This window comes from Pseudophryne corroboree, chromosome 8 (genome assembly GCF_028390025.1).
Source record: "Pseudophryne corroboree isolate aPseCor3 chromosome 8, aPseCor3.hap2, whole genome shotgun sequence".
Lineage (NCBI taxonomy): Eukaryota > Metazoa > Chordata > Amphibia > Anura > Myobatrachidae > Pseudophryne > Pseudophryne corroboree.
This window is the reverse complement of record NC_086451.1, coordinates 94244098-94257865: the sequence shown is the minus strand read 5'-3', so window position 1 is coordinate 94257865 and position 13768 is coordinate 94244098. Positions and strand designations below refer to the sequence as shown.

At 42.2% G+C, this 13768-nt stretch overlaps 1 protein-coding gene across 1 annotated transcript in view; it reads left to right on the top strand.

Moving 5' to 3' along the window:
- Positions 1–7787, top strand: part of LMX1B (LIM homeobox transcription factor 1 beta) — a 229491-nt gene extending 221704 nt beyond the window's left edge. Inside the window, exons 7-8 of the mRNA XM_063936802.1 lie at positions 609–770; positions 6940–7787. Coding sequence (XP_063792872.1) covers positions 609–770; positions 6940–7097 — 320 coding nt within the window. The 3' untranslated portion in view covers positions 7098–7787. The remainder of the gene's footprint in view (positions 1–608; positions 771–6939) is intronic.
- The last annotated feature ends 5981 nt before the right edge of the window (positions 7788–13768 follow it).

Below are 13768 nucleotides of genomic sequence, written 5' to 3'. Positions count from 1 at the left end.
CATTAATATAAATTGAGCCCTATCCAAAATAAAAAATGTCTCCCAAACTTTATCCATCATAACTTTACACATAATCCAACCCCTTTGTAAACCCTAACTCTAAATACTAACCCTACTAAATCTTTAAACCACGCGTTTTGCAAAATCCTGAGCAGCCTAGAAATTCTATCCAAACTGCAACACTTTCCTTTAAAATATGTTCTGTTTCAAATGCCAGTGTTAAACCACACCATTCCTGGTTGTAAGTTTTAGCAAGTTACCATTTGGGTACTAATGTACAGTATTTAGCCTCCGAGCTGTGTGCCTGAGACTGTGTTTCAAATTCATCATAGCCTCTCTAAACTTTAACTATATGTATTGCCCCTTTTCGATCCTCTCTTTCTAGTCTGTTACAAAGTTTCTATTTCCATCCTGTTGAAGTGAATTAATTGCATTAGATATTTGTTATATTTTAGAAAGAATAGGTAACTTGAAAATTACAAAGTTCAAATGACAGTTAATGTTTGATAGACAGAAGTATAGATGCTGTATGGCAAGAATTAGCAGAGAGATATTAGAGAAGCTATGTAGGAGTGAGTGCATTAATGTGGCTCCTTGTCACCCGTCAGAGGTCATGTCCAGCCGCATGGAAGGGATGATGACCTCATACGCCCCACTGGCCCCCCCACAACAACAGATCGTCACGATGGATCAGAACAGCTACAGCACAGACCCCTTCCAGCAAGGACTCACCCCTCCTCAAATGCCAGGTGACCACATGAATCCTTATGGTAAGCTGCGTGCACATGTACAGTGACACTGAGTATGGCAATTCAATAAAGCATAGATTGTAACTTGACGTGCTCTGCTTTACCCCAGTTTCAATGAGCATTCAATATATATGTTTATATCAATACCTGTGAGAGTAATAACACTATTACTATTTGTCTGCTCAAATTCTTTCAGATTCTACAATTGATAAAACAATTTTCAAACATTGTTACTCATTTCTGCTGCTTTCAGTTTAAATATGAATATTTAATTTCTTTGCAGAACCAGTGGTTATACGTTTTGTAAAACATAGCAACATTGTTGCAACAAAGTAAATAATAAATGGGGCCCATAGATGAGGCAGGTAGGTATTAGGGTAATTCCCCATTCTGACGATGCCTGGGTCAGGGGATCAGGGAAATCCAACATGTTGGAAATCCTTGATTCACTGATTCCATCCAAAAAAGGATCGGAATCAGAGCGTTAAAATTTTTAACATGCTGTACTTTGCTGATTAAACAAAGGATCATCAGTCATCGATGTCCGTGTCTTTTGACTGCCGATCGGTGAAACGGGTTGGCATTGGCAGATTGGCCTGTAGATGTATGGGCCCCAATAGTTGTCTGCCTCAATGTGTTGTAGTCAATAGTAAAAGGATGGTGTTATCAGAGCCCAAACTACTATAATTTGCAACTCACTGGATACATACAGCTGAAATGTTCATCTCACAACTAGATGGGTTTGTAACAACTTTAAAATATGCCTTTTGTTTCATGAAAAAAGCAGCAGATATGTTTATAACAATAATTTGAAAATTATTTTAATATTAATAAAATACAATAAAAGAAGTGGAGTTTCCCCTTAACCACAAGTGTGAGGTAAAACTAATGTACTTACCTCATCTGTCTGTAATACAGAGTGACCTCACCTCATTCTCTGTAGCACTGTAGTACAACATTGCTATATAAGCCACCATTAGTAGATTCATGACTAGCATAGAGGTACAACCTGTAGTTGAGAATATAAGAAGACATTATAAGAAGAGAGAGGCACAGTTGACAAGCAGTAGGGAATTTTAAAAATGACAACTGGTCAAAAGAAGGAATGGATGAAGAAATCTATCCTTAATTGGTTGGACAAGATCAAGGCAGTGTACACAGTAGGCACGCACCAGTGGCGGAGTTTACCTATGGGTTGCAGGACTGCGGCTTCCCCAGGAAAATCCACTACCTCAGCTCAGTATCAATGAAGCCAGATGCAGTCCATGACTGCACTGGCTTCACTGTGACTGGAACTGACTTCCTATTGGAAGTCCTACCTGTCAGTCACAGACACCACTGGCAGTCCCATTGGGAGGTGCGATTAGCAGAGAGCTGGCTTCCTGTAGGAAGCCAATCCCTGTCTGATCATCAGCCCTAGCTGGCTTCTAGAGGCTGCAACTGATGCAGTCCATAGTAGGCGGGTGTTTGCGCATGTGCAGACGGTCACTGCTGATGCACATGTGCCAGTCTATGCACCTGCCAGATCAGCTGCGCAGGTGTTGGGACCCGGCTGACGGGCTGACTGACTCCTCTCTTCCTTTCCCCTCTCTGGGCAGGAACAGATGGCAGCAGCCCCCCCCCCCCCCCCCCCACCACCACCACAGTCAGGTAGGAGCCCCGCTGGCCCATACCTAATAGTAACATAGCGACTTAGAACAGGATGGAGCTAGAGGCTCTACTGCAGACACACAGAGTGTGAAATTGAGAGGACAACAGTAGGGATCCACTACAAAAGCTGTGGAATGCAACAGAGGGTGGCATGAAACACACTCCGACACACAGTCAGAGAGATCTGTGACATCACATTATTATCATTTTAAATATGGGCTGTTTTATTTGTCCTTTTACTATTTGTTATTAAAATATAGCTTATTGTATGGTGAAAGCACATATAATATATGTGTTGTGCCGGTCTGTGCATACCACTTTGTGTATAGTACATAGTCACTCAGTGAAATGTAATGGGCGACTACCCTTTACTGTCCTCAATTCGAAGAAGCTTTAGGTAGCTATGTGAATGCATGATGAAAATTAAAAAAAGGTTGAGAAATGTTGACCGGACGAGCCACCATATCACATGGCTTTTTCCTCTTCTGTTTTGTCTCAAAACCCTTGGTTAACTCCACACACTTCAAAACATGGAAACATTAAACTGTAACAGCTGAGGGAATAAGGAACTCAGGAACCTTGTAGGAGCTTGACCACATGTTTATGGAAAATGGGTTGTTTATAAAACATTTATAAGGTACCAGGGTTCTCCTTTTATTGAGATTGATAGAATGCATCAAACTTCATATTAGAATGATACTGACCAACTCTTGACCTCTTTGGTTTAAAATGGAATAAAAAACAAGAAATTAATATTCCCTATAAAATACATATACAGGAAGTGGACAAAAAAGATGGAAAGACCAATCTCAAACCATATGTCTCATGGTATTTGGTCACCAATGTCTAGAATGGTACACAAAGGTTGCAGCTCTATTTTTTCACAGAAATTCTCTCCACTCATGCATAGTTGATAATGAAAGAAATTGCTGTCTCAGTCATCATTACAAAATATCCTATAAATGTCGACCAGGTGGAAATCTGGGCCCGCGCATCGCTATCACTGGGGAGGGGGTGGGGTGGGCATACACACGAGAGATCTGTGCTTAATTTCTAAGCACTCTAGTCAGATTGCTTAGATTTTAAGCATGGATCTCTCTGTGTGTACCCCCTTTAAGGCCAGTACTCACTGGCCGATGTCAGAGAGATGTGTGCTGAACGAACCGCTCAGCACACATCTCTCCCGGCGCTCAGCACAGCGCGATCTGTGCTGAGCGTGCGGGGGGAGGCGGGGGGGCCGCTCACTTCACCCAGCGGGTGAAGTGAGCGACCCGCTAGATTGGCCTGCATGCAGGCCAATCTAGCAGCAGCGATAGCGATGCGCGGGGCTGCGCATCGCTATTGCTGAGGGGGCTACACACGGAGCGATCGTGCTTAAAATCTAAGCAATCTAGTCAGATTGCTTAGATTTTAAGCAGCGATCGCTCCGTGAGTACTTCCCTTAAGTCTCCTCTGGCGGGTAAATTTACTAACATGCCGCAGATTCTCGGCATGCTTAAGCACAGCAATAGTGTTCAAGGTAAAATGCGCCAAGATGCACTTATTAAATTTAGCCCAGAGTGTATAGCCAATAGTGATGAGCGGGTTCGGTTCCTCGGAAACCGAACCCCCCCGAACTTCACCCATTTTACACGGGTCCGAGGCATACTCCGATTCTCCCGTATGGCTCGGTTAATCCGAGCGTGCCCGAACGTCATCATCCCGCTGTCGGATTCTCGCGAGATTCGGATTCTATATAAGCAGCCGCGCGTCGCCGCCATTTTCACTCGTGCATTGGAAATGTTAGGTAGAGGACGTGGCTGGCGTCCTCTCCGTTTATTAATAATATTTGTGCTACTGCAGTGCTTATTGCTTAATTGTGGGGACTGGGGAGCAGCTGTATTATATAGGAGGAGTACAGTGCAGAGTTTTGCTGACCAGTGACCACCAGTATACGTTGTCTGCCTGAAAAACACTCCATATCTGTGCTCAGTGTGCTGCATATATCTGTGCTCACACTGCTTAATTGTGGGGACTGGGGAGCAGCTGTATTATATAGTAGGAGTACAGTGCAGAGTTTTGCTGACCAGTGACCACCAGTATACATTGTCTGCCTGAAAAACACTCCGTATCTGTGCTCAGTGTGCTGCATATATCTGTGCTCACACTGCTTAATTGTGGGGACTGGGGAGCAGCTGTATTATATAGGAGGAGTACAGTGCAGAGTTTTGCTGACCAGTGACCACCAGTATACGTTGTCTGCATGAAAAACACTCCATATCTGTGCTCAGTGGGCTGCATATATCTGTGCTCACACTGCTTAATTGTGGGGACTGGGGAGCAGCTGTATTATATAGGAGGAGTACAGTGCAGAGTTTTGCTGACCAGTGACCACCAGTATACGTTGTCTGGCTGAAAAACACTCCATATCTGTGCTCAGTGTGCTGCATATATCTGTGCTCACACTGCTTAATTGTGGGGACTGGGGAGCAGCTGTATTATATAGGAGGAGTACAGTGCAGAGTTTTGCTGACCAGTGACCACCAGTATACGTTGTCTGCCTGAAAAACACTCCATATCTGTGCTCAGTGTGCTGCATATATCTGTGCTCACACTGCTTTATTGTGGGGACTGGGGACCACCAGTATATTATATAGGAGGAGTACAGTGCAGAGTTTTGCTGACCAGTGACCACCAGTATATATAGCAGTACGGTACGGAAGGCCACTGCTCTACCTACCTCTGTGTCGTCAAGTATACTATCCATCTAGATTCTATACCTGTGGTGCATTTTAGTTTTGCAGTTTGCTGACAGTGACCACCAGTATATATAGCAGTACGGTACGGAAGGCCACTGCTCTACCTACCTCTGTGTCGTCAAGTATACTATCCATCCATACCTGTGGTGCATTTCAGTTGTGCGCAGTATATATAGTAGTAGGCCATTGCTATTGATACTGGCATATAATTCCACACATTAACAAATGGAGAACAAAAATGTGGAGGGTAAAATAGGGAAAGATCAAGATCCACTTCCACCTCGTGCTGAAGCTGCTGCCACTAGTCATGGCTGAGATGATGAAATGCCATCAACGTCGTCTGCCAAGGCCAATGCCCAATGTCATAGTAGAAAGCATGTAAAATCCCAAAAACAAAAGTTCAGTAAAATTACCCAAAAATCAAAATTAAAAGCGTCTGAGGAGAAGCGTAAACTTGCCAATATGCCATTTACGACACGGAGTGGCAAGGAACGGCTGAGGCCCTGGCCTATGTTCATGGCTAGTGGTTCAGCTTCACATGAGGATGGAAGCACTCATCCTCTCGCTAGAAAACTGCAGTGCCACTCCTAGATGGGCCAGGTGTTTGTGTCGGCCACTTGTGTCGCTTAGCTTAGTCACACAGCGACCTTGGTGCGCCTCTTTTTTTCTTTGCATTATGTGCTGTTTGGGGACTATTTTTTTGAAGTGCCATCCTGTCTGACACTGCAGTGCCACTCCTAGATGGGCCAGGTGTTTGTGTCGGCCACTTGGGTCTTTGTGTCGGCCACTTGGGTCGCTTAGATTAGTCACACAACTACCTCATTGCGCCTCTTTTTTTCTTTGCATCATGTGCTGTTTGGGGACTATTTTTTTTGAAGTGCCATCCTGTCTGACACTGCAGTGCCACTCCTAGATGGGCCAGGTGTTTGTGTCGGCCACTTGGGTCGCTTAGCTTAGTCACACAGCTACCTCATTGCGCCTCTTTTTTTCTTTGCATCATGTGCTGTTTGGGGACTATTTTTTTGAAGTGCCATCCTGTCTGACACTGCAGTGCCACTCCTAGATGGGCCAGGTGTTTGTGTCGGCCACTTGGGTCGCTTAGCTTAGTCATCCAGCGACCTCGGTGCAAATTTTAGGACTAAAAATAATATTGTGAGGTGTGAGGTGTTCAGAATAGACTGGAAATGAGTGGAAATTATGGTTATTGAGGTTAATAATACTATGGGATCAAAATGACCCCCAAATTCTATGATTTAAGCTGTTTTTGAGGGTTTTTTGTAAAAAAAAACCGAATCCAAAACACACCCGAATCCGACAAAAAATTTTCAGGGAGGTTTTGCCAAAACGCGCCCGAATCCAAAACACGGCCGCGGAACCAAATCCAAAACCAAAACACAAAACCCGAAAATTTTCCGGTGCACATCACTAAGCCAACAGATTGACTTAAATGTTTGAACAAGTTTTCGCCCTTAAAAAGGACCACCCTTGTTTACGTTTGCAAGAATGCCTCTAGGAAAACATATTGGCTACCATTTTTGCCCAGAAAACTATGCAAGAAAGTACTAAGGGGAGATTTATCAAACCTTGGAGAAAAATATAGTGGAGAGAGATAAAGTACTAGCCAATTAGCTTTGGTAATTTTACAGGTTGTGCTGGAAAAAAGCCCAAGTAATGTTTCAGTGTAATGCCCTCTTGTTAACAAAGTTTTTGATGACGCATGCAGAATTTGTGATTGTTTTTTCAGGTAGCCGTTTGTTTTATTGAAAAGTATACAAGTAATCATTCTGATTTTCCTTTTACAGGCAATGACACTATATTTCACGATATTGACAGTGATACCTCGTTAACGAGTCTCAGTGACTGCTTCTTGGCTTCTTCAGAAGTCAATTCCATGCAAGCCAGAGTGGGAAACCCCATTGACCGACTGTACTCCATGCAGAGCTCCTACTTCGCATCATGAGGGCTTCCATCAGTCTGTTCCCTACCAAAAACATAAAGAAAAAGAAAAATGGACCCTTAGAGACTATTTACAGCCATAACGGTGCAGTTTTCCTTCACAGAACTGAGCAGTGAGCAGACCGACAATACACAGAGGCAGCCATGGGACTGCATCTTTCTGGCACCTGAGAAGTTTGGCAAAAGCATGAGAATGAACTTTTAAAAACTTTTTTTCCATTTAAAAACAAACCATTATTGTAAAAAAATGGAAGAATACAGTATTTGTATAGAATTGTGTTAAAGAAAAAAACACAATAGACATTTTTCCCTCTAGAATAATGCAAAAATGAAGCCACTGATAAAAGGTTTTCCTTGTCTCCTCTAAAACTGCATGAGTGTCACCGTGATGTGGAATTAACAAATTTGAACTGTGAGAAGTTATTGTAAATGTGACGTTTTAAACTATTTTTTTTTTCTTTTCTATATTTTTGGTTTGATTTTCTCCATAGACAAGAAGGGTAGTTTTTAGTCATTATATCATACGAGCAGACAATGATTTGTCAAGGTCATTGCCAACACAGGAAGGACTGCATGTTTTTCTGGAGAGAAATCCATTTTTGTTTTTTAAATTAATGGTCTTATGTTCTTTTAAGGTGCTTTAAAGATTTAAAACAGAAAAAAAAAACTTAATTTAATAAAACGTACAACAGTATTGGATTTTGTGGTTTAATAGTACATGGATAATAGCATTGGTTAACATTACAATTACCATAAAGGGTAAACTATTCGTTAATACATCAGAATGATTATTAGATAATTCCCAGTCTTCAGTAAGCCAACTTCAGCTCAGAAATAACAATCCATTACACATTTTTAAGTTTCTAATAAAGTGTGGTAGCATTTAGTGCTCATACAGTGTACCTGGTATTGTTTTAGTTCTACAGCTAATTTAATCTTTTTAACTTAAATTTCATAATTTATCAGGAAAAGTTGAATATCAAATGTCAACTTATGTACAGTGCATCTGGAAAGTATTCACAGCGCTTCACTTTTTCCACATTTTGTTATGTTACAGCCTTATTCCAAACTAGAATAAATTCATTTTTCTCCCTCAAAATTCTACACACAATAACTCATAACGAAAATGTGAAAAAGTTTTTTTTTGGAGATGTTTGTAAATTTATTAAAAATAAAATAAACTAAGAAATCACATGTTAAGTATTCACAGCCTTTGCTCAATACTTTGTTGATGCACCTTTGGCAGCAATTACAGCCTCAAGTCTTTTTGAATTTGATGCCACAAGCTTGGCACACCTATCTTTGGTAGTTTTGCCCATTCGTCTTTGCAGCACCTCTCGAGCTCCATAAGGTTTGATGGAAACCGTTGGTGCACAGCCATTTTCCAGAGATGTTCAATCGTATTCAAGTCTGGGCTCTGGCTGGGTCACTCAAGGACATTCACAGAGTTGTCCTGAAGCCACTCCTTTGATATCTTGGCTGTGTGCTTAGGGTCGTCCTGCTGAAAGATGAACCATCGCCCCAGTCTGAGGTCAAGAGCCCTGTGGAGCAGATTTTCATCCAGGATGTCTCTGTACATTGCTGCATTCATATTTCCCTCTATCCTGTCTAGTCTCCAAGTACCTGCCATTGAAAAACATCCCCACAACATGATACTGCCACCACCATGCTTCACTGTAGGGATGGTGCATGGTTTCCTCCAAACATGACGCCTCGCATTCACGCTAAAGAGTTCAATCTTTGTCTCATCAGACCAGAGAATTTTGTTTCTCATGGTCTGAGAGTCCTTCAGGTGCATTTTGGCAAACTTCAGGCAGACTGGCATGTGCTTTTTTCTAAGAAGCGGCTTCTGTCTGGCCACTTTACCATACAGGCCTGACTGGTGGATTGCTGCAGAGATGGTTGTCCTTCTGGAAGGTTCTTCTCTCTCCACAGAGGAATAATGTAGGTCTGACAGAGTGACCATCGGGTTCTTGTTCACCTCCCTGACTAGGGCCCTTCTCCCCTGATCACTCAGTTTAGACTGCCGGCCAGCTCTAGAAAGAGTCCTGGTGGTTCTGAACTTCTTCCATTTACGGATGATGGATTCCACTAAGCGCATTGGGACCTTCGAAGCAGCAGATATTTTTCTGTACCCTTCCCCAGATTTGTGCCTCAAGACAATCCTGTCTCTGAGGTCTACAGACAATTCCTTTGACTTCATGCTTGGTTTGTGCTCAGACATGCACTGTCAAGTGTGGGACCTTATATAGACAGGTGTGTGCCTTTCCAAATCATGTCCAATCAACTGAATTTACCACAGGTGTACTCCAATTAAGCTGTAGGAACATCTCAAGGATGGTCAGTGGAAACAGGATGCACCTGAGCTCAATTTTGAGCTCCATGGCAAAGGCTGTGAATACTTATGTATATGTGATTTTTAAGTTTTTTTACTTTTAATAAATGTACAAAAATCTAAAAAAAACTTTTTTCACACTGTCATTATGGGGTATTGGGGGTAATTCTGAGTTGATCGCAGCAGGAACTTTGTTAGCAGTTGGGCAAAACCATGGGCACTGCAGGGGAGGCAGATATAACATGTGCAGAGAGAGTTAGATTTGGGTGGGTTATTTTGTTTCTGTGCAGGGTTAATACTGGCTGCTTTATTTTTACACTGCAATTTAGATTGCAGATTGAACACACCACACCCAAATCTAACTCTCTTTGCACATGTTATATCTGCCTCCCCTGCAGTGCACATGGTTTTGCCCAACTGCTAACAAAGTTCCTGCTACGATCAACTCAGAATTACCCCCATTGTGCATAGAATTTTGAGGAAAAACATGAATTTATTACATTTTGGAATAAGGCTGTAATATAACAAAATTTGGAAAAAGTGTAGCGCTGTGAATACTTTCCGGATGCACTGTACATACATCCTACTTTACAGGATATGCCCACTTTTAGTATGTTTTATTTATTCCTGAGGTCGGTTGCTTTGCTTGATGGTTGTTTGCACAACTCCTTGGCTGAAAACTAGGGTGTGAGGCACTGTGGAGAGGTAGTCTGTGGGAGGAAGGAGCAAATCACAAATATCACAGCTTCTGATTGGTCCTCCAGCTCACACCCTGTCTCAGCAGCCATTTTAAAATGCCGAATGGTAATGCAGCCTTAAGATGACCTGACAAAATTGTGATACTGTAGAAAGCACCAGAGATAAAAAAAAAAAAACAAAGCCCTGTAATAAAATAATATCTGTCGAAGAGGGCAGTACTAGTGGCCAATGTCATGAGGTGAATCGTGTCATTGCGGTGCCACCACTGCTTCACAATACTGGTATTTGCATTATCACACCCACCGGCCCGCCTAGCAGAGCCAACCTGGTTGCGCCCTCCCGGAGGAGGTGGCCAGGAAGTCAGCAAGTATGGTACTGATATTATTATTATTATTATTATTTAATTTAATAAAATGGACAGCATGCCTCCCTCTCAGGGTTGGACTGGCCAACATGGGTACATGGGAAACCCCTGGTGGGCCCCACTGCCTGGGTTCCACCTCCTCATCTAGGATCAGGTTCCAGACTGTGCACTTGAATTGTACGTTATACATATGTTACCTTATACTGTACAGGACTCTGATGTATTCTCTACAGTGCATTTCTACTATTAATATGGTACATTATCATGTATACAGGAGCAGTACTTACTATATATTTATCAATCAGACCATGTACTCTCTAATGGTTAGCCAAGCCTATGTGGCAGCTGCCATACCCCCTCTGGAGGCTGGCCACACCCCTAAGTATGGGCCCCTACCACTGCATCCCCCGGTGGGCCCTTCATGCCCCTGTCTGACATAGGTTCATCAACCATATTTCTGTGCAGAGAAAAGGTATAAACTTGAGCTTCCCTTTGATAATGTTAACAAATCCAGGCTACCTCAGATAACTGCTATGTACAACATTTTATTCTTAAATATTTTTGTTTTATAAGATTTATGGCACTGGCCCAGTAATTAGTGTTTCAACTATTCTTTCACTTGAGTTTGTAATGCTATAGCAGCAGGAGGGCTCCCATGATCATAAGGTTGTCATTTGCATTATGTCAATTTTATTCCTATAGAATTAAAATGCCATTTCCCAGTATACTAATAATGTACATCATGAGTTTTGCTGAGCAGTGCAGCTTAGTAAATGGTTTTTAATAACACACGAGGACACCCTAGTTGGGCTTACGATACAGGGAGCTAATGCCATTATCACAAAGGATGCAGGAAGACATTGATTATTAAAATCATTGCTGAAAACAAGACACGATCCCCTTCTGTTTACTTGCTATAAAACTGTAAATATACCCAGATAACATAAACCCAATACTGTGTGGAAAATATAAAACATTTTTTGTGTGTAATAAAAAAAACTTGTCCTCGTTATAAGTGACACCAAGCTCCCCCTTTATAGAAAGGAGTTCTCTGTTTAATGAATACAAGTTAATCTGTCTATAATACACAATACAAATATTGTCTATATTTATCAGCCACGCAATTCCCCTCAGGGCTTCAAATCAATATGACAAGCTGATGATCAGTGAAGGTTTTATCCTGAGAAAGACTCTGGAGATTAGGATGTGACCTATGACCTTGTGAATTTTATTTCTCAAGTGGCCTGCAAGAGTCAGAGGGGAATAGGAAGGTTTAACTGAATGGCGAATGAAGATCGTCTCAATAACATGGAGCTTCTGTGGCAAATAAAGAGAATTTCAGCACCTGCTGAATTATAAATGCCAATTAGACATAAGGGAAAAGGGAGATCAGAGGTCACTGTGCAGTTTATTGCTTTCTGCCCCTAATGATTGCGCTTGTGTAGAAAGTTAACCCCTTAGATGCTGCAAGGGGTAGCTTCCTGCTAAATTAAGCCAAGCCTTTTCATCACGCTTAATTAGCTGTGTGAATTCCAGGCAAAGGAAGGTTCATTAGCTAGGAAATATGATGAATTGGTATACAGGGCAGAAGGCATATCAGAGTACCCTCGTTATGGAACTTGAAGTAGTGGAACAAGTGCTGAGGGAGCTGTTCAAATAAAATCGATCTAGATTATGGCTTTAAATGATGGCAGGATTGTGATCGCCGCAGTCAGAATTTAGGTAAGGTGAGTTCATTGACGTTTAGGGAAATATCAAGCAAGGAATTTTCAGCAATTAATGTTTAAAAAGAGGTAGAAAAAGACATCGCTTATGTGAACTTTCTTTTGTTTAATTAAGGATAATAGTGTATATTCCATTAGTATGCCTATGTAAATTAAAGGCTGGTTTAATGACTTGTTTTGAAGTACTTTCATTTGTAATTAAAACTGTACATCTCATGCCACTGATAAATGCCAGTTTTGACCTCATAAAGCATCTTCTATATCAATTTGAGATAGCAAGGGATGTAAATTGGACACTACAACCCATATCATTTTCATGAAGCCCAGTAGCATTGGGAGCACTAGAAAATGAGGGCATCAGCAGGCTGTATACAGAATGCTAGAGAAGCTTCTAGGCCCTACACACTGGGCGATACCACTGAAAGATATGAACGATCTCGTTCATTAATGAATGAGATACCGTTCACATCTTTCAGTGTGTAGGCACCAACGATGAACGATGCGTGGCCCTGAGCTCGTTCATCGATGGTGCCGGCTCGTTTAAACATGCAAGCCAATATGGACAATCTCGTCCATATTAGCATGTAGTGCTATGGAGCCGTGTGACGGGGAGGGTGAAGAAACTTCACTCCCTCCGTCACCCCCCCCCCCCCCGCGCGAGCCACCAGGTCGCCCGCCGGCTGTATCAGCGGTCGGGCACCTTGGCGGTGCATCGTGTGTAGGGCACATAAGACATGACTCATTTCACCAGGAACACCAAGGGGGGAATTCAAATGTTTGAAAAGTCAGTTGGGTGTCTGTTCTTTCCTATCTACTAGACAGGAAAAAACAGACACCCAACCGACTTTCAGCCATTTTAATTCCGCCCAAAGTGTTCTCTCTTTAACTCACACTGCTTTTCCTTATGAATTAATGAGTGAATGAAAGAAATGGTGTTGTTAATAGTGGAACAGGTTACAACATCCTTTGGTGAATAAATGGAAAAACTAGAGTACACAATTGTCAGCAATTCAATTAGTATCGCGGAGAAGTGCCCAGAGGTATTCGATTGACGTGCTTTGCGCCCGTCATATTAACCTGGGAGATGCACTTTACCGCAACTAATGACCGGAGCTTAGTCACAGTAAACTGCATCTCCCGGGTTAAGGGGTCTACTTACTTAGCCCTGGACGGAAATAAAGTCCCAGTCAATCAGCTCCTGCCATATCATAGGCTGTGTTTTAAAAATGACAGTTAGGAGCCGGTTGGCTGGTACATTATCTCCATCCACTTTATCTCCTTCCAAGGCTTAGTAAATAGACCCCTCTGTGCCAGAGATGCTGTTACCACATGCAGTAAGCCTGTGACTAGCCCTGAAACACTAGGAGGGTGCAACCAGAAATCCGCTTGCTGCAGGCTTACTATTGGAGCAATTGAATAGCTCCAGGTACTTAACCTAAGAGGTACATATCTACGATGATAATGGATCGCCACCATTGTGTACTCAGGAAACATAGGTCTTGCTGATGGTTATAACATCAATATGTACAGTATACAGATAAAGGCCACTTTGT